The 20,910-nt window shown below is 35.9% G+C and overlaps 1 protein-coding gene across 2 annotated transcripts in view; it reads right to left on the reverse strand.

Annotated features, from left to right (window-relative positions):
* AGMO (alkylglycerol monooxygenase) overlaps window positions 1–20,910 on the reverse strand; it is a 384,581-nt gene that overhangs the window by 320,951 nt on the left and 42,720 nt on the right. For both annotated transcript variants that reach the window (XM_030308043.1, XM_030308044.1), the window contains exons 2-3: window positions 5,881–6,161; window positions 4,094–4,224 (exon numbers count right to left, since the gene is read on the reverse strand). In XM_030308043.1, coding sequence (XP_030163903.1) covers window positions 4,094–4,224; window positions 5,881–6,003 — 254 coding nt within the window. In that variant the 5' untranslated portion in view covers window positions 6,004–6,161. The remainder of the gene's footprint in view (window positions 1–4,093; window positions 4,225–5,880; window positions 6,162–20,910) is intronic.

Consider the following 20,910-nt stretch of genomic DNA (forward strand, 5'->3'; position numbering starts at 1 on the left):
TCCCACCCCAAGGAGTCAAAGTATTTTAAAGAAGTTTAATTTCCTCCTCATGAATTTTTTTTTTAATGAATTGAAACTTTCTTGTCAGGAATGGAAAATTCCATGGCAGTCATGGCCAGTAAAACTGTGCATATGTATGGTTGAATATTGTGGAGCTAGCTCCATAGTAAAAACTGGCAATGACCCATATGTATTAAAAGTGGAGTGTCCCCAACTTATTTGAAAATTTACCTACTTAAATTATCCTCCAACCTATTGCAATTTGATTTATAATCTGCTGTTTCAACAAACTAAATGAACCCATTAAAAACAAACATACTGTAGATATTTATATCGGGAATAAAATTTCTCCGGGGAGGATGCAATTTATGGAAGCAGAAACATTGGAAGGAAGTAACAAATTGAGGTCCTGGTTTTCTAATGAAGAATTGGAAATTGAGTTCTGCTCAAATAAGCAGGAAAAAAAAAAAAAGAGATGTGATTATTTTTCACTCATTAGCATTTAGGTCAGTAGCAGGATATTTCACAAGTTTTAGATAGCTTTTTTTAAAAATAGATTTAGTAATTATTTTGTTAAGTTTGATTTTTATAGTCACATATGCAAGTTATTGATAGAAAGGCAGATTATCTACATATGCTACCCTGCATTTAATTATGATAAATACAAATTATCTGTCTATAACTTCAGAACTAGATTCTAACGAGGAAGAGTCTGCCTACTAGATTCCAGAAGAACAAAACAGATGCAGGTCTGCCCAGAATCTGGTTCTTGGGACAGATGGACTTTTATTGCAAGTCATGGTCTGTCTGACAGGCTTATAAACAAGATATAATCTTGCCTATGATTAATATTTTCCCTTACATAAATATTTGAAAGACACAGCATGTATCTTTTCTATCAATATGTTAAGTATGCTACTACCTTCAAGATACTTTGAATTTTATGTAACAATGAAATTGACATCCTCAAACAAGCGTTGTTTTTCCTCAAAGTCTGCAAACAGCATTTCCATTACATGAATGGCAAAGTGGAAAAACATGTTCATGGTTTCACTTTGATTTCCACAACCTTTTGTCAGAGGCCACATGCCTACTTGGAATTATTATCCAACATGTAATTACTCACAAGCAGATTAACGAATGGTATACTACCATTTTTTTCACAATAAGGTATTTTAAGGATGTGGCAAGCCCCTGTTGCTGGTGTAGAAAATGAAATTAGTCCCTTGGAGAGGATATAATCAATGCCGTGTTAATCTAACCTTCAGCTGTTAATGATTTGCACGAGGATTCTCCTTGATGCTGAAATATTGTTTTAAGAGTTTCTGTTAAATCCCCCTTCTTGTCTTTTGCCGAAAGGGGATTGAGCGGAATGGATCCTGTGGATCAGCTTTTCTTCTCTGCGTGTGTGTGTGTGTGTGTGTGTGTGTGTGTGTTTAATAGGAACAAAATACATGAAAATATTTTTACATTTCTTTTTCAAATAATCTGCTTTGCTGAAATGTTGTAAGTAGAAAGTTATGAAAAATAAAGTCCTTGAAAACTTACAAAATTATCCACAATTTCATAATTTAGAATTGCTGTTCAAACCTAGAGGAACAACAACAACAACCAATTTGCCATTCCCTTTCAAAATACAATTATGGAAAAATATGCTCCACATTCAAGTTCACAGCATTTCACCTTTCTTTCAAAGGGCACCAGGGTAAGGAACTAGTGTTAGCTTAAGGAGTGCTGTGGGGAGTGGGATGTGAAGGAAAAGAACTGTGTGTTCCATCCTGGAAGGACTGCATTGTTTTGGTCCTTCTCACTCTCTCTCTCCCGTTCTCTCCCTCTCTCATCTTCTCTCTTTCTTTCTCTCCCTGTCTGCCTCTCTCTCCTCCCCATCTCCCTCATCCTTTATAGATATAAAAATCTATATCATATATATATGATACTTGTGTATCCTGTTAAAATTCCGTACCCTAATCCTCAGTGTTGCTGAGCAGATTTATGCAGTATATATTTCTAGTGGTTATCATGTTATGATAAGAGAATAATCTAATTCCACTTGTGGCCACAGCCAAATGTGAAAAAGTAAAAGTAATGCTGAAGCGTTCATACAGCTTCTGATGTCTCCCTGAGCTCTTAATAAATTCGTTCCAACCCAACAAAATATGTGATCCCCAATTGAACCTTCAGGGTTCCTCTCAGTTATCAAGTTATTCTTAAAGTTCATCAGTTGTTGCATTTCCATGAACTCATACACTTAACTTCTTCAGAATGAACTATAGTAAACAACTGGGTTGTTGTTGTGTTTTTTTTTTTTAACGTTTATTTATTTTTGAGACAGAGAGAGACAGAGCATGAACGGGGGAGGGTCAGAGAGAGAGGGAGACACAGAATCGGAAGCAGGCTCCAGGCTCTGAGCCATCAGCCCAGAGCCCGGTGCGGGGCTCGAACTAACAGACCGTGAGATCATGACCTGAGCCGAAGTCGGACGCTTAACCGACGGAGCCACCCAGGCGCCCCTGGGTTGTTTTCAATAATCAAATCTACATGTCGTTTGAGTATGTTGAATGTATTTCTTGTTCAGTTTTGTTCAAGGGAGACAGAAGATAGAGGAAATTATGTAAAATGGTAAACTCTTATTTAGCGTATTCTGGGAATTAACTACAAAGAACTTGAGATATTTTCCTCTGACAACACGTGCACACATAAGAGTAGTTTTTCAGACATTATTATGATGATTATGATAATGATGATTATTTTATACCCATTAGCCTACTTTTCCATAGTAACACTTATGAAAGAAATTTTACTTTTAGGTTCATTGTTATCTAAACAATTTTTACAATTACATGAAATTATTCTACCTTTTCTTGAATATCTTTGCATTTTCATTTTAAAAAATCCACCTTGGGGGATACCTAGGTGGCTCAATTGTTAAGCATCTAACTCTTGGTCAGGATCTCAGGGTTTCGTGAGTGCAGGTCCTACGTTTAGCTCTGTACTGACAGTGTAGAGTCTGCTTGGGATTCACCCTCCCCCCCCCCACCCCTCCCTGCTTGCATGCACACATCACTCTCTCTCTGTCTCTCAAAATAAATTAATAAACTTTAAAAAATATATTAAACTAAAAAAAAAATCTAGCATGTACCTGATAACATTCCAGGCAGAGGAGTTAAAATTATGAATAAAGATCCTTCTTGCTCTCAAGATGCATGCAAGTTATCAGGAAGGGCTGGGAAGAAAACAGGTGAGCATAATACCATGTGACAATTCTAATCTGGGGTAAGCACAAGAACACATGAGGCCATAGTGAAGTGGTGTCTAAAGTAGGCTTAGGAAGAAAGGGAAGATTTGCTGAACAGTGTGACTCTTCAAGAAAAGTCTATGTTTAGACATAAGAAATGAATTAGAGTTAGCCATATGAATGGCTTTCCAAGCAGAGGGAAGCATGTGTGACATCTGGGCAATGGCAAATGATGAAGGATGGAAGGAACAAATATTGGAAAGAGGGAAGGAGAATGAAGAAAGCAAAAGCAAGGATAGATGGACAATGGTTTCAATAGATCAGGAAAAAAAATTCAGACATTATCCTTAGGCAATATGGAACCTATGAAGAATTTTCACCAGATCCACATCATGGAAATGTTTGGCTGAAAATGAGGTAGCACTAGAAACAGGACCAGAGGCCACTTAGGAGATCATGTAGTAATACAAAGCTTTGTGCAACCTTTAGTAGGGGGTGTCTATATCCCAGATTGCTAGAGCATGTGAATTTGCCAGAGGGAAATTAATTTTCCAGTAGAGAACTAGACCATAACTCAGGACTGGGACTAGGTGAAACACTTTGTGCACAAAATTTAAGGGGGGGGGGGGTCAATAAACACAGTAATCAAGATAAATAATATTTAGAACAGTATCTTTTAAAATGAATACAAAAACAGATCTACGGTGAACAAAATATAAAACATTTAAATAATGACAGTAACTGAATTCTTTGGGGATATATGTGAAAACAGACAAACTCCCATACAATGGGTTCCTTTTCCATCTTATTTAGAGAATTTCAGTTTATTCACTCTATATGGCCAACCAACTAACTCACCTTGGAAGCCGAGAAAGAATGCCGGCTGACATTGATGTTAATGCATCATCCAAACGACCTGGTGCCTTCCCTTTGAGAATCCAGCTGACAACCAGTTCAAGAAGCATTAAGGAAATGAAAAATGGAGTTGCCTGGAAAGGAAATGGCACAAAAAAAGATGCTATTGTGCTCGGTATGAAATTTTTCCACATTTCCTGATTAGTCATTCCAGAAGTAGGAGGCCCAGAGTGACATCTCGTAGGAGAAGGCATATACCTATGCTAGAGGATCATTTCCTCCCAATAGGCAAAGAAATCTGATTATTTCGGACATATACTAAACAGGTGCTCAAAATCTATCATCCAGTTTGTAAATGAAATATAACCATCGACGTAGCCATGATAATTCTGCCAAGAAAATAGTAAGATTAGGAGGGATGGGTTTCAAGTTAGATCTGAAAAAAAATACATTTTAAAATAAGTATAATAATCAGAAGTCTATTATCTATAAGATGGACCTTCTTTTAAAGGCTTTACTTAGGATGCACATATTGCTAGTTTTTTTTTATATCAGAATTATAGGAATGACAAAATTGAGACTGTAGGAACAAAGAATTTTCTTCTGAGTATTTGAGAGGATTTGATCATTTAAGATGTGTATTTATTTTTATTTTTTTAAATTTTTTAACGTTTATTTATTTTTTGAGAGAGAGACAGACACAATGTGAGCAGGGGAGGTGCAGAGAGAGAAGGAGACAGAGAATCCAAAGCAGGTTCCAGGCTCTGAGCTGTCACCACAGAACCCAACACGGGGCTCGAATTCATGGATAGTGGGGTCAGGATCTGAGCTGAAGTCGGACGTTCAACCGACTGAGCCACCGAGGCGCCCCTAAAATGTGTATTTAAAATACAATTCAAGTTTTATTCATTCAAATGTATTTTTGTGTTGTAATAGGTATTTTTAGGCTCTACCATGGATAACATATATTAAACTAAGCTTGGTATTATAATACAAAAAAATGATTTATGAAGATGTGAGTACCACATTTTTCGTCTTAAAAAACTCAGAAAGAAGGAGTAATATCAAATCCTGAAAAAGTTATGGGTTTCACTCACTTGGAAGCTGATCATGAATTCTGAAGTTTCTAAACTGAACTCCCAAGAACATATTCTCTGATGTCATTTTTTTCCCCTTATTTCTGGTCTGAACTAGTAAGTGTTATAGGAACAACTTTGACAGGGTGGGGAACTTAGGTATTCAAGTTCTAATTCTGGATATTTCCACTTCCAATCATAGCCAGGAACCAGAAGTAAAAAGTGCCTCTGAACACTTCAGAATTTCAAAGAAAACTTGGTTCAAGTTCAAACTTAGGAAGTCAGAGTTGGACTCAGTCAGCTCTATATCCATTCTGCAGAACTACTCTACCAAATTAAAGAGGAAATAGTTTCCTGGGAGGTGGTTTGCCCTTTAAAACCAAAATTGTTACAAAGTTTACTGATGTCATATAACCATTGAGCTCTGAGCTTCTGACAGCTAAATTTGTAACACCACTGTGTCCAGGAAAACTTCATAAAGTTTTATCATATTCTGCAGTGACATATCCGAGGAGAGGAGGTTAATAGGAGAAACTGGCTATAGGTATTACATTCAAGTAGAAATTCTAATTTTGCTCCGTGCCTTTATGAAACTGAATTATTTTTTTAGAATTTAACAATTTGAAGAATGAAAGTGAACAAAACCCCAGGATGTGTTGAACTTACTTCTCATTAAGAAAAAAGTCACTGTAGCCTCTTACCAGATAGTCTCACCTGTTTCACATAATCGGGTACCTCTTCCAGTGTTTGGAATGACGTTTCATTGGGCTTCATCATGTAAAACAACATGCGAACTCCCTGGGAAACTGAAACATCCTGTTGGGCTTCTGGGTTCATGTCTGCCCTTGCTTGATTCCCAGCTGGAGAATATTTGTGATTCAGTGGTTGAAGCCAGAGGCTGTACAAAGAGGACGAGCTGTGCTGCACAGAACAAGCCCTTTGTCAGAGAACAGCTAGAAACAAAGCTCCGTGGAGAACATAGCCAACAGCAGATTCTGTGTAGGGAGACAGGAAAACACAGAGATCAAGAAGGAGTTCAGAGTTCACTGGGTGCTGGACATGTGAGGGAGGGAAAGGGGAGTAATCAGACCCAAATCAAAGATAAACAGAGGAGTTTGACTGTAGGTGGAGTAACTAAACATTTAAAAATGAAAAGGAGACAAACAAACAAAACAAAGACAAGTGCTTAGAAAGGCGAAGAAAAAAAGTGCTAACAGGTTCATGCTGAAAAAGTGGGTGGTAATTCAAGATTCAAATCACAAAAGAAAAAATTTTTTGTTTTGTTTTGTTTTGTGTATTAATTCACATTGTATTTAGTTTGTTGTCTCTCCACGGATTCCTATTTCCTGAAAGGGCAGTGTGTTGTAATCTCAGTAAGACCAAGTTTCAAAGTCTATAAGTACTGAATATATCACACTGGCTATTGCCTATATGCTTCTGGATTTGCATGGTGTTAACTTCTGAATGTTTGCAAACCTATTTAGGGACATTTGGCTTATTACATGATCTCCCACATTTAATGGAACCTTGGCTAATCACATCTGTATTCTTCTTATGGGGCCTCTCTGAGGAAGCTGACAAGATGTTGCTGCAAGACCTTATCTGTGTTTTGCAGGAGGAGCATAAGTTGATTTTGCCTTCCAGAGAGATGAGAGGGCACCTTGTCAATTGGTCACCAGTGAATGAGTGCATGTTTCCTGAATGGCATTTTTTACCTAGAATGGCAGTGATCACTCATTAGCTACCAACTCATCTTTTAAACATGGTTATGTACATTTTATTAAATTATCAATGCATGATTGTTTTAGGAAAAAAATAGGAACTACAGATAGACAATAAATAAATTAATACCCAGAGACACTATTAACTTTTTGGTGTATGAATAGTCAATTCTGCTGTTTTGTAATATACATGCTGCTAAATATCAGTATAATATGCAAAGTTGTCCAATAAAAACTATGAGGCTTATGAGAGAAATAGGATTAGGGTGCAATACTCAAAAACTCTGTAATGATCCATAAGGAGGAGGAGGAGCAGGAGGAGGAGGAGGAGGAGGAGGAGGAGAAGAAGAAGAAGAAGAAGAAAAAGAAAGAAGAAGAAGAAGAAGAAGAAGAAGAAGAAGAAGAAGAAGAAAGAAAGAAAGAAAGAAAGAAGAAGAAGAAAGAAGAAAGAAGAAGGAAGAAGAAGAAGAAGACGACAACGACGACCAAGACCTGATGGCACTTCATCTTGAAAAAGACTTGACATTTGTTTGTGGAAGTGGGCATTGGAAAGGGGCAGAACTTGAGTTATTGTGGAGAATTGAAGGAGGCTTATCTGAAATGAGACAGAAGGTTATAAAAACAGATACGGGTACTGTGGCTCATAACGTAGAGGTGAAGTGAAGATGACGGTAGTTGCTTAAGATGTGTGAATATGTGTGTGTGTTGTGTATTTTGAAGCCTTTCAGTTCAGTTGGGTGCAACATTTAACATTCGCCTGGCGTTTCTCACAGACAAAATCACGCATAGGTTTGGATGAACAGTTCCAATTATTCCCTAATAGTATCAATACCCTGTTGGAACAAATTAGTACTTTAAAAATACTGCAGAAGTGACTGTGCTTTCAGACAGTTCCCATTACAAATGAATACATGTATATATCCCATTACAAATGAATACACATACATGTTTAATAAAACTGATCATCCGAAGCAGTACTTTATTACCTGCTTTGAACATTGCTGAAATTACAAATGTAATGCAGTATGGGGCAAAAAATCCAAACACAACTGTTTAACAAGTAAAAATTAGCACCACTCCTTCCCCTCAACACACACACACATAACTTCTCTTCAACTTCATAAATACAATTTCTTTCAGTGGATATTTTGCCATATTTGTGGTTTCCTACAAAAATTTAGTTGTAGTTACCATTATTATTTTCATGATGTAAGTGCGTTCAAATATATGCATATTGTTTGGCTTTATGTAATGGACCATATTAAACATAAGAGATAGCAGCTTTCCTTCCTGGAGTCAACAACTTATCTGGAACATTGTTCCACTAAGTACCTGGTTAGACAGGATTGTTTTGTTTTGTTTTGTTTTGTTTTGTTTTGTTTTGTTTTACTGACTGCAGAGATATATGTGTGTGTATTTGCCTATATTCCAAGCAGGAATACAAAAATACAATATTATTTTAAGTATTTAAAATAGCAGAACATGAATACAAAGAATTAGTTACAGAAATGATGGAAGAAGTGAAAAGTCAAATAGGAGCACAGAACCAATCTAGAGATTAAGATCAATAGGAAGTCACTAGCATCTCTAATCTACAGGGACAAAAAAAAGGTGGGTGTGTTGATACTGCTCACTCAGTCACCCTTGGGAGGTTTGAACCACGATGGGCCTAATATGATGGTCCACCATGGAGCAAATCCAAAAAACAGTACCCAAAGCAAAGAGGAATTAGAAAAATGTATGCTGGCTACTGGCTTCTTCCAGCCAACCAAACTCCAAGCACTACTTTTCATTGGCCTCAGTGAGTGGGAACCAGTTAAAAGAAAAGCCTAGGAAAAGAAGTCTGCAGGGCCGAGTCCCTGGAGATACACAGTAGGGAAGCAGAAGGGGAGGGAATGCATCTGAGGGAAAAGCCAACCAAGGATGAGCACACCATCATAACTTACTTAACTGTTTCTCCACTGCTGTGCAGTGAAATGCAGGGTTCCAGTTTTAGCTAATAAATTTAATGCATCGATGGACATCATGGTATAAATATCTTGTCTACTTGTGTACATTTTTGTGTCAAATAGATTCCTAGCAGTGGAATTATGTTGTCGAAGGGTATGTAAAATTTATGCTTTGATAGTTGCTGCCAAATTCACCTCCAAAACTGTGTTTGACTCTTGCTAAGACTGGATACTATCAATCTTTTATAGTTTTAAGCCAATTGGGGAAAATGACATCTTGTTTTAATTTGCATTTCCCTAGTGATTTTGAAAATCTTTGCAATACATTTATTAGTCATTTATTTTTCTTCATGTGTGATTTGTTTTTAAATATATATTGCCCATGATTTTATATTATCTTTCTGTATTTATTTATAGGCTATTTGTATTCTCTATATATTTGTGTTTTGCTCATGTATGTGGCAAATGTTCTCTCAGTTTTTATTTTTATTTTAACTTTGTTATACCTGTTGTCATACAGTAATTGTAATTTTATGTTATTTATTTATTCTTATTTTATTACTTCTGCTTTTGAGTCTTGTTTATGTTTTTCTCCCCAGAACTCTACAAAAATAACCTTCTATGTCTTCTTCTAGAATTTTCACAGGATTTTTCAGTTCTTCCACACTATTCTACATATCTGCAATGTTTCCATGCTCTCCACCCAATGTATGTGCCTATTCTGTACTGGTATCATGTTGCCTTGATTACTGTCATATTGTAATAAATTTTGGTAACTTGTGGAACAACTTTTCACTTGTGAATTTTATTTTTCAAAAATTTTAAACTATTTTTCACTATGTATTCAAATGGATCTATTTAAACTAAACTTGAAAAAATTCTATTGGCATTTTATTTTATTTTATTTTATTTTTAATTTTTTTTCAACGTTTATTTATTTTTGGGACAGAGAGAGACAGAGCATGAACGGGGGAGGGGCAGAGAGAGAGGGAGACACAGAATCAGAAACAGGCTCCAGGCTCTGAGCCATCAGCCCAGAGCCCGACGCGGGGCTCGAACTCACGGACCGCGAGATCGTGACCTGGCTGAAGTCGGACGCTTAACCGACTGCGCCACCCAGGCGCCCCTCTATTGGCATTTTATGTGGAACTTCATTAAATTCATGGATTGATTTGGAAGAACTGACATCATACTCAATACACACGACAATCATTTAAACCTAGTTTTGCATTTAAGTGATGCCAGTGCTAACTACCAATCCTTGTATTTCTTATCCTCTCCATTTTATTTAAGATTTATTTTTACATAATCTGTCCCTTCTATGTGAGACTCAAATCCACAACCCCAACCAAGTTCAAGAGTAATATGGTCTACCGACTGAGCCAGCCAGGCACCCCTATCCTCTTCATTCTTGATTTTTTTTTTTTTTTGTACTGACACAGGTAGCAAAGTTTTTCTTCTCCTTTTTTCCAGAAGGTTATATAATTGTATATCTTAACGTAATTTTTTTCTCACCTATATATGTGAAGAACACCTTGGCTAAATACAAAATCGTCTGAAGCAAGATGTATAGAATAGATAGTTGAACTCTATACTAGAACCAGAAAAAGGAAACCTGAAATAGTTCTAGGTGCTTTTCTGTCAGGTTTCTATCCAAAGCCTCTTAGTCAATGGGGCCCTGCTGGCAGTCCCTTCTTTTACCTAATTAAAGGGAAAATGCTTAGGAAGAGCCTGGTACCAGGGATAAACATCCCATGAGAATACAAGACATGAAAACCAGCCCCACTAGTGTTCTCATTTGCAAATAAATCTGAACAAAAAGACATCAGAAGTTTTTTGTATTGAACAGACATTTAAAAAAAAAGAAAACTGATTTGGAACTTCTAAGTGATACTGATAACTGTCCAGTCAGGAAAGAGAAATCACAGTAATGTGAAAAGGGAAAATTTAATATTAATAATTGTCAGTTTTAACAATAGAAATGCTTTTCTAGATATGTCTCCTCAAGCAAGGGAAACAGAAGCAAAAATAAATATTGGGACTACTTCAGAATAAAAAGCTTTTTCAGAGTGAAGGAAATCAACAAAATGACAAGGTGACCTACTAAATGGGAGATGATACTTGGAAATTATATACACGATAAGGGGTTGATATTATATATTTGTACAATTCAACACCAAGAAATACAAATAATTCAATTGAAAATGGTCAGAGAACTTGAACATTTTTTCCAAGGAAGACATATAGATCACCAACAGACACAGGAAAAGATGCTCAATATCACCAATCATCAGGAAAATGGAAGTCAAAACCTAATGAGATACCACCTCACACCTGTCAGAATGGCTGAAATCAAAAAGATAAGAAATAACAAGAGTTGCTAAGGATGTGGTGAAAAAGGGAATCTTGTACACTCTTGGTGGAATGAAAATTGGCACAGTCACTATGGAAAACAGTGTGGAGTGTCCTCAAAAAATTAAAAATAGAGTTACCATATAACCTGGTAATTCTACTACTAGATATTTGCCCAAAGAAAATGAAAAAACTAATTTGAAAAGATATATTCACCCCTATGTTTATTGCAGCCCTATTTACAACAGCCAAAATATTGAAGCAACCCAAATGTCCATCCATAAATGAATGGATGAAGAATGGAACACTACTCAGACATAAAAAAGAATGAGATCTTGCCATTTGCAACAGCATGGATGTGCCAAGAGGGCATAAAGATAAGTGAAGTAAGTCAGACAAAGACAAATACCATATTATTTCACTAATATGTGGAATTTAAGAAACAAAACCAAAGAAACAGAAGAAAAATACAAAACAAACAGACTCTAATACAGAGAACAAGCTGGTGGTTGTAAGAGGGGAGATGGTTGGTGAGATAAAACAAATAAAGGGGATTGAGAGTACATTTTTCTTGATGAGCACTAAGTAACGTATAAAATTACTGAATCACTTATTATACACCTTTGAGTAACATAACACTGTATATTAATTATACTTCACATAAACAGATAAGAAAATAAAAAAGAATTATAAGCTATAAAAGGGAACTGGAGTAATGAGCAGTGCCTAATAAAAATTGGGGAACTCTAAAAAATAGAGGAGTAGCAGAAGTAAGGAGCAGCCACCACCCTCAGGGCTGGACTGAGAAGCTCATGGGAAATCATGCTGGAGGAGGTCCTTGAGAGGACCATGTTCAGTAGTTGACCCTCGGGCTAAGACCCTGCACAGTCTGCCTAATGTGCCCACAGCATTACGCCTTCAACAATGACTGTCCAGGGCCTGCTTCTGACAGACCTTAACATCATCTCAGCTAGCATGAAAAAATATTTAAAAGACTCAGATCCATTCTCACAATCAGACAACGAAGTGTGAATTTGGAGATGAGAAGCAATAAACTTCTAACACAAGACATGACCATCTTTAGGAATTATAGAAAGTCTTTGTTGTCTCTTCTGCAAATTGTACTTAGTTTCAATGTTTATGAAATTATAAATCAGTTAAAAAAATTGATGGGATGCTCATTGTAAGAAGGGGTGTGAGAGAATATATATATTTCTACATTTTCTTTTAGCATTTAACATTTCAGACTAATGTTAAGTCTGAGTTCAATGTGACTTTTTTTCCCCCTTAACTTACCCATTTCTGCCTCTTGGATGCTTGTAGAATATTTTTGTACCCTTGCAGTTAAATAATTCTGGTGTGTTATTTCTTCTTGTATAAGAATATCTTGAAGAAGTAAACCTCTTACACCTGAAATTTCAAGTCTTCCTTTACTTCAAGGAAATTTTTTGCTATTTTGACTGTTATTTCTGTTCCATTTATTTTTTATACTTTTCCAAAAATGTGATTTATCTCTTTATCACATCCCATTTGTCTTCCATATGTATATATTATCTCTGGGCATCCTCATCTTTGGTTTTCTAATGCTCTCTGATTTGCTCAAACCATACTTGTGACATTTTTTTTTCACTGCCTCTTTTTTCCTTCTGCTTCTACTTTAAAATCTACAATGACATTATTTGTTTTCTTAAACTCTTTCCTTAACTCTCTTAGTTCCCCTGTTGTGTCTATTTCTTATATAATCTCACTTCTCTTCAAATTTACTTCCTATTTAACTTCTTTATGTGCATAAAACAGTTCTGCCTAAAATTATCCTTAATTTCCTAGGGAATCATACTCAAAAGGAAGTCTTTCATCTACTTTTGGCAATCTCTTTCCCTGCTCTCATCCCTATTTAACCTTGAATGGATACAGGTCTTCTAATGCTTCCTCTCATCCTCAGAAGATGTAGATAACCTTTGTAATACACCCTTAGGTATTTGTAGCACTTCTGAGTTTAGGTTTATCTTATCAATTCAACCTAAGGACATGGAGGAGGGGCTGTGAATGTGGTCTCCACCCATCTCTGCAAACTTTTTAGTGGCTTGGAACTGACGTATTTTTGGCCAGCTTTGCTTACCTTGGTTCTCACTCTTTGGCCTTCTCTACTCTAGTCATACAAAAAGGCCATTTAAGATATTCTTTCTGTAATTTCTATTTATTGAGGCTGGGGAGGGTCGATGGTCTATTATGGAGAGCTTCCAGTCAGAAAATTTGCCTTGTGATTTTAGACTATTTGACAATTGGGGAAAATGAGAATTTGTTTACAAAAAGACTTCTCAGCCTCTGGGTTTTCTCTTTTGTGAGAAAGTCTATACTCCCTTCCACCCCAGATGATCCCATCCTCCTCAGCTGTCATGGATCCTAAAGGCCAAAATGACTCCAATTAGAGTGGGCCAGTCCTGACAACCTGTCACATTTCTCACCAGCAGTCCTGACAACCTGCAGATTACAGGGTTTATCCAATACAGCAGAGGGATAAAACTCTGCTTCTGAAAAAGTGTGTTGGAGAAGTTGTTCACTGTAGTCATCTTTCTACTAAGTGTTAAGAATAACACATCAAGGTGAATCTCAAGGTGGATGCAAGAAAGCGACCCTTGCAGGCATTCCTGTTGTTTCTCTTTTTCCTATAAGGACACCAGTCATATCAGATTAGGACCCTACCCTTATGACTGCATTTAACCTTAGTTATCTCTATAAAGGGACATCACCAAACAGTCATATCAGGGGTCAGGGCTTTAATATATGAATTTGGGGGACTCATAATTCATTCCATAACACTTCTCCATATACCATTCTCTTTAAGCTCTTGAGACAATTTCTGGGAATTAGACTGGAAAACTTCTTTTACATTACCATCTTTAAAAGTTTATTTTTCTGAGATTATAAAAACAATGTATGTTCACTATAGAAATGAAGAAAAAATGCTGAACATACTTAAGGAAAAAAGTCATCAAAATCCCACCTATCAGATTAGTGCCTAATTAATATATATTTCTAAAATATTTATTTATTTATTTATTTATTTTGATAGAGAGAGAGCACATGAGTGAGTGGGGGCAGGAGCAGAGAGAGAGAGGAGAGAGAGAATCCCAAGCAGGATCCATGCTCAGCATGGAGCTCGACAAGGCACTTAATCTCATGAACCATGAAATCATGACCTGAGATGAAACCAAGAGATGGACGTTTAGCCACTGAATCACCCAGGTGCCCCATGCCTCATTAATATTTTAATGTACATCGATGTTTAAGGTTTCTTCAGAGACATTATTTTACATAAACGAGTCCATACTCTATGTGTAATTTTAGGTCCACTTTTTTACAATTTGGAAGCCTCATGATGAATGACAAAGCCTAAAAATTGAAGATGGTGTGGTCTCTGAATCACTACTTGGAGAGGTATCCATCAGTTAGAACATGATATAAGCAAAATTTAAACTCAGAATGTGTTTGGTGTTTCAGTTATTATTATTGGAGGCTAATGGTGTCCTACTGTACACAAAAAAGCACTGGAGAGTTTTAAACAGAAGCATCCATAAACTGATATAGGGATTAAAGCCATCAGCCTGATTTCCTTGTGAAGAATAGATTTTAGAGGGGGAGGGGACAAGTAGAGGCCAGTACAGAAGTGACTGACACAGTCCAGGTGCTGCATGTCGGTGACTTTGACCAGGATGGTTTCAGTGGATGTAGTGAGAAGTGAAAACATTCTGCATACAATTTGATGGTAAATCTAACAAGGCTTACTAACAGACTGGATGAGGAAACATGCACAGTTTCAAAAGTGTGGTTTAAGCCAACAGAAGAAGAGTTGTTACTTATTACAACAAACAAAAAGAGGAATTTGACTTTAAACATGATATGAGATGTCTGTAGTCACCTAAGTGGAGATGGGTCCAGCAGTTGGATATACAAATCTGGAGTTGAAGGCTCAAAGTAAGGAGAATTATCTATGAATAGAAAGAAGTGCTGACAAGAATAGAATAGCTACAGGCCAAACATGAAAATGATTTCCATATATAGGCTCTTCAATCATGTCTGTATGCATAAACAATACTCATTTTAATTCGAAAACCATTTTTGTTATTTTGATTTTCTTTGCATGACAAAATTTTTTGTAGTTCAAATACATAAAACATAAAACATACTTTTCACGTCACTATGCATAATCTCATTATAGAAGTAATTGAAATGGTCTAGCCTATTCCAATTTTAAGATACAATATACAGAAAACATCTATTTTAAGAAACTGCCAAACTGTTTTCCAAAGTGTATGTACTAATTTAGCATCCCAACCAGTATGAGAGTTCCAGTTACTCTGCAGGCTTTCTAGCCCTTGGTATATGTAGGCTTATTTTTATTCTTCATAATCTAAATGGTGGCATATTCTTCATCAGATCTAAATGGTGGCATAGTTTGTGGAGAATATTACTGTCATAACACAAAGAACATTATTTTTATTCTTATATATTTCAAAGACAATTGTTTTAAAGAATATAGCTATTTGTTGCCAAAATTTTAATATTGTCTTTAGGAGTCTTTAAATCCTTTGTATTAATACTTTTCATTATAAAATGGCACCATATGAAACTTAAATCAATCTCTCTATTTTCTTAGATCAGATTTTATTACTTTTGGCCAAAGTCCTTTCCACGACTTAGAAGGCAAAGATCAGGTAGAACATGATCTTTAAAGAAATTTATGGCATACACTTGAGTTCAGAGCATAGAAAACAAATAGTATTTCAGAAGTTATTTCTTAAAAATCCCATCAAGCTAATACATCTCATTGTTATTTTAACAGTAGTCAGTGCCAAAAGAGCAACTCAAAGTGCTGTACACATATCAGTGTCAGAATGGATGTAACTCGTTCTTACAGGATTGATTTTGAGTCAGTGTTGGAATTAACCAAATGCACAGTGCAGAATAAAAGAATGTGGAAGATCTCAAGAGTATTTCTTGAAATAGCTCATGAGGTTCTCTGCGAAGAGAAGAATTTCTTTTGGAAAGTACAAAATAATGCATACGCCACTTAGAGATTAATCTTGTATGTTAATAAAATATTTTAAAGGCTCTGACAAGTCCAGCAGCAAATAAATTTATTTTAATTTGCTTGACTTGCAGTTTCTCAATTATCATTTACTGCAGAATTCCTGTTATTCTCACAGTTGCGAATATCTTATAGAACCTATATCACATGGTACATGGTTTGGGGATCGCTATCTAAATTAGGGTCTCTGTATGACTGTTTCTTTTTTTAGGGAAAGAAGGGACACCTATCTTTGATAATGGTGATTACTGCACATAATCTGAGAGAAAAGTGAAGACTTGTATGTGCTTGAAAATAAATAAAAAGGCAAGATTAGTTCATGTTCTCCACTATCGACAAAGTGTGTTTCTAATAACACCAGCAGATCAGACAAAGTCCTTTACTTAAGTATCCATCATAGGCACTGCTGCCTGCTGATGAAAGGGCCAGTGAACCTTCTTTTATGAAGCAGAGTTTGAAGCAATTCATCGTGGACATAAATCCAGGTCTTATCATTCTCTAGGACGTGTGGTTAGGAATTTCTCCCTAGTTTCAGTACCAAGAATAATGTGTTTCTCCTGAACAGCACTGGTGCTATTTAATTTTATGGATGCCATGAATCACCTAACTAATCATGTTTCCCACTTCAGATGGTTTAATATGCAGCTTAGTGCCAAATTTATGGCATAAATCTAGCAAGTGTATAGGACTCAAGTGGCAGCATACGAAACTCACCACTGGATCCATCTTGATTCCTGTCTGTATTTTCTTTGTCTAATTTTTATCACCTATTTTACTCTGTTCGCTTAAGCTTTATTGAGTGTATTGGTGGTAAGATGTTTTAATTTCTTCTTGTCATGAGGTAAAGAAAAGTAATAGATTATTTGAAAGTTAATAGATTATTTAATGAGTAAAAAGAGCAATTCTCTAGTTAGATAATGCCTCATTTTGACAGGCGTATCTCAGGAGGCACCTGTAAATTTTTATTATCCTCACAAAAGCACATAGTGTAATTACGAAGAGCTAGTATCCACTGGGACCAGGCTACTGGTGATGCCAATAGAAAAAACAAAAGATATTTAGGAGCCAATTCAAGATCCAAATCCAAATTAGATACATTTTCATTGTATTTGATTTTTATCTCAATCTTTACCTCCCAAAATAAACAGATACCAATACTTTTGAATCACAGTTGACTTTTACTTCAGACTTTTTCTAGTGGAAGGGGATTAAACGTATCTGTGTTTTATATAAGGACATTGCTGTTGTGTATCGTAAATATCTAATGGGGATATCTGAATCCTCAGTTGAGGTATAGCAAATGAAGGTCTATTATGGCATTAGAAAAAACAGTTGATTACACATGTCCATATAGTCTCCCATGCCCTCCTTCTCCAGGAAGCTCAAGATTCTTCCTCTGGGAGGAGATTCTTGTTAGAAAAGGACAGTCCCAACTTGCTGATGTAACTCGAATGTACAACTTTGCCCTTAAAGCTAGATGACTCCACCACACTACCAGAATTTGTTTGAACTATAATGAGTCACTGTGATGTGCTTAACTAGGTAAAGAATCCTTGTGTCCCAGTTGAAATCAGAATTATTCAAAAGATACCTGTTCAATGTTACTGCTGCTACTGGAACATTAACTGATCTCTTCAGAGGAATGAATTGTTTGCCTCATGATCTTATTGCTGCTTTTTTTTCATTCATGGGGAAAAAACAACAATTCTATACCTTCTCCACTCCCTCAGAACTACACTGAAATTTAAAATTTCTACTCCTTGGGCACCTGGGTGGCTCTGTGAGTCGAGCATCGACTTCAGTTCAGGTCATGATCTCGATGTTTGTAAGTTGGAGCCTGCGTTGGGCTCTGAGCTGACAGTTGAGAGCCTGGAGCCTGCTTCTGATTCTGTGTTTCCCTCTCTCTCTGCCTGTCCCCTGCTCTCACTCTGTCTCTTTTTCTCTCTCTGTCTCTCTCTCTCAAAAATAAATAAACATTAAAAAAAAGTCAGGCAGAGAAAGACAAATACCAAATGATTTCACTCATATGGAAAATTCAAAAACAAAAAGAACAAATAAAAAAAGAGACAAAGCTAGTGGTTGCTAGAGGGGAGGTGGGGGGCAGATGGGTGAAATACATAAAGGTGATTTAGTACACTTACCTTGATTAGCTCTGAGTATTGTAAAGAATTGTTAAATCATTTTACACCTGAAAGTAATATGGCACTCTATATAATTACACATCAACAAAGAATGATAAAATTCATTAATACATGATTTGTACTAGTCTTTTTCTGTCCTCAATCTGCCTTTTTTGATATTCTTTTAAGATAAGAAATATTTGACATCTTTGCTTAAACTATCAGTCTATTTAAGTATCATTTTCTTAAATTTATTTGTAATATTCCTTGGAAAAAAATTTTTGAATTTTCTTAGATGTCCTGCTTCTCAGAAAGCATATTGTCAATTTGGGTACTTAATACTTTACCTCTAAAACACTGAATCTTTCTGAAAGTCTTCAAATAGATAGGTGGTGTCTTTCTTATAAATAAACATACCTTGAGGGTAAAAGAATAAACATGTTCCTCACCTACATCGACAGTAAGGCTATCCACCTCTATTAATATTTTAAATGACAATCTGAGTCATGATACAATATTTGTGCCTGCTGCATATACATATTGTTTGGTATTCCTTTTGAAGTTTGTTTATTTATTTCAAGTGAGAAAGAGAGCAGGCGCATAAGTGGCAGACGGGCCAGAGAGAGAGGGGAGAGAGAGAATCCTAAGCAGGTTCTGGCTGTCAGTACAGAGCCTGACTCGGGATCTCATTAATTGTGAGATCATGACCCGGGCAGAAACTAAGAGTCAGATACTAAACAGAGGTGAACCACCCAGGTGCCCATCATTTGGTATTCCTATGCTAAATATATTAAGAGTGAAAAAACAGTGAAATCTCTTACAGATGGAGAACCTCATATTCATCCTACAGAAAGTAATATTGAGTCCAAGGCTGAGTTCACTAAGCTCCTTGCCAATTGATTTTTAATAGTTTTCCTTTATTCATTAAGGAATTTTCTCAGTCATGCATTTTATAAATAAATTTTTACTATTTGTATTTAAGCCCTTATTTTGTTAAATGTTAAATATTTAATGATAGTTATTTTCGTTATTAGTTTTTAATTACTCATATAGAAATATACTGAGTATTATTTATATTTATAAGGTTCTTCTTTAAAAAACATATTAATTTTTAAGTGACATTAATGACATTTAATAAATAATTGGTCTAACAAAAAATTTTCAAAAATGATACCCACATGACTAAAGTTTGACTATACTGTATTATTTTATTTAATCTTCATCTTATGAGACATATATTATCCACTTTACAAATGAGAGAATGGTTATCAGAAAAAAATACCTAAATTATTCAAGGTCATATTTATAATTTGAAAAGTAACCAAAGTCAAAGATAATATGCTGAAGGTAACACAACTTGGGTTTTTTTTGACTATCACTCTGCATTAAAGATGACAAAGATAAAGGATATAACTCTGAGAAGACTGCACTGTGTTAATGACAATCATGCAAGCCCATCCTGGGCTATGATAGTTCTGTGCCTTAGCAAAAATGTAAAAAAGGGCAACAAGGAGGAGGAAGAATGTAGTTTACTGAACAGCTGAGGAGGGTGTGAACAATAAAATAGTGAAGTATGATTCAAACAGTAGGAATATTTTAAAATGTAAGTTGCAAAGTAAAAAAAAAAATCAAATTTTCCTACATACTAACTTCAGAATGCTTTACATTAAATACCTTTTACTTTTGGGGTGCCTGGGTGGCTCAGTCGGTTTAGCATCTGACTTCAGCTCAGTTTCATGATCTCACGGTTCGTGAGTTCCAGCCCGACATCAGGCTCTGTGCTGACAGCTCGAGACTGAAGCCTATTTCAAATTCTGGGTCTCCTCTCTCTGCTCCTCCCCTCTCAGAGTCTGTCTGTCTGTCTGTCTCTCTCTCTCTCAAAAATAAATAAACATTAAAAAGTTAAATACCTTTTACATTCTATTTGGTGGTAATTATTGAAATATCTATAACTTAATGATCCATTAGACTTGAGTGGCATCAGCAACTTAACCTACTTTAAAAGCGGACTTTTTCTTTCTTCTCTAGGTTATTCCTGATCCACACACACTTCAAACCAGAAAATACCCACATGCTTTTGGTTTGACTTCCTAAATACTGGACCTGAACTAAACACAACTCATACAGTATAAGTCACAAAGAAGCTAGACAGAACAATGTGAAATCAGCAGCCACTTATTGGGTTTGAAATGCTTTTCATAACTGAGCCAATGCAATTTATTTCTATCATCTAACATTATCTTGGAATATTAAAACAAGCTAACGAAAAAGAGAACATCCTTGAAAGACTGACTAATATTGTTTTTCCAACCATTTGGAGACTATATCAAAACTGGCAGTGGTCTATTTTTAGGGATTTATGTGACATTTATTATTAGTCTGGTTACTGAGTACAACACAGACTCTTGGTACAGAGAATGCCAAATCAAAAGCTGCATTTTGGCCAGCATCCATAGGTTAGGTGTGGTTTTTCTCTTGGTTTTTGTGTTTTACTTTTTTAAAAAATGGCATGG

The sequence above is a fragment of the Lynx canadensis genome, chromosome A2 (assembly GCF_007474595.2).
Source record: "Lynx canadensis isolate LIC74 chromosome A2, mLynCan4.pri.v2, whole genome shotgun sequence".
NCBI lineage: Eukaryota > Metazoa > Chordata > Mammalia > Carnivora > Felidae > Lynx > Lynx canadensis.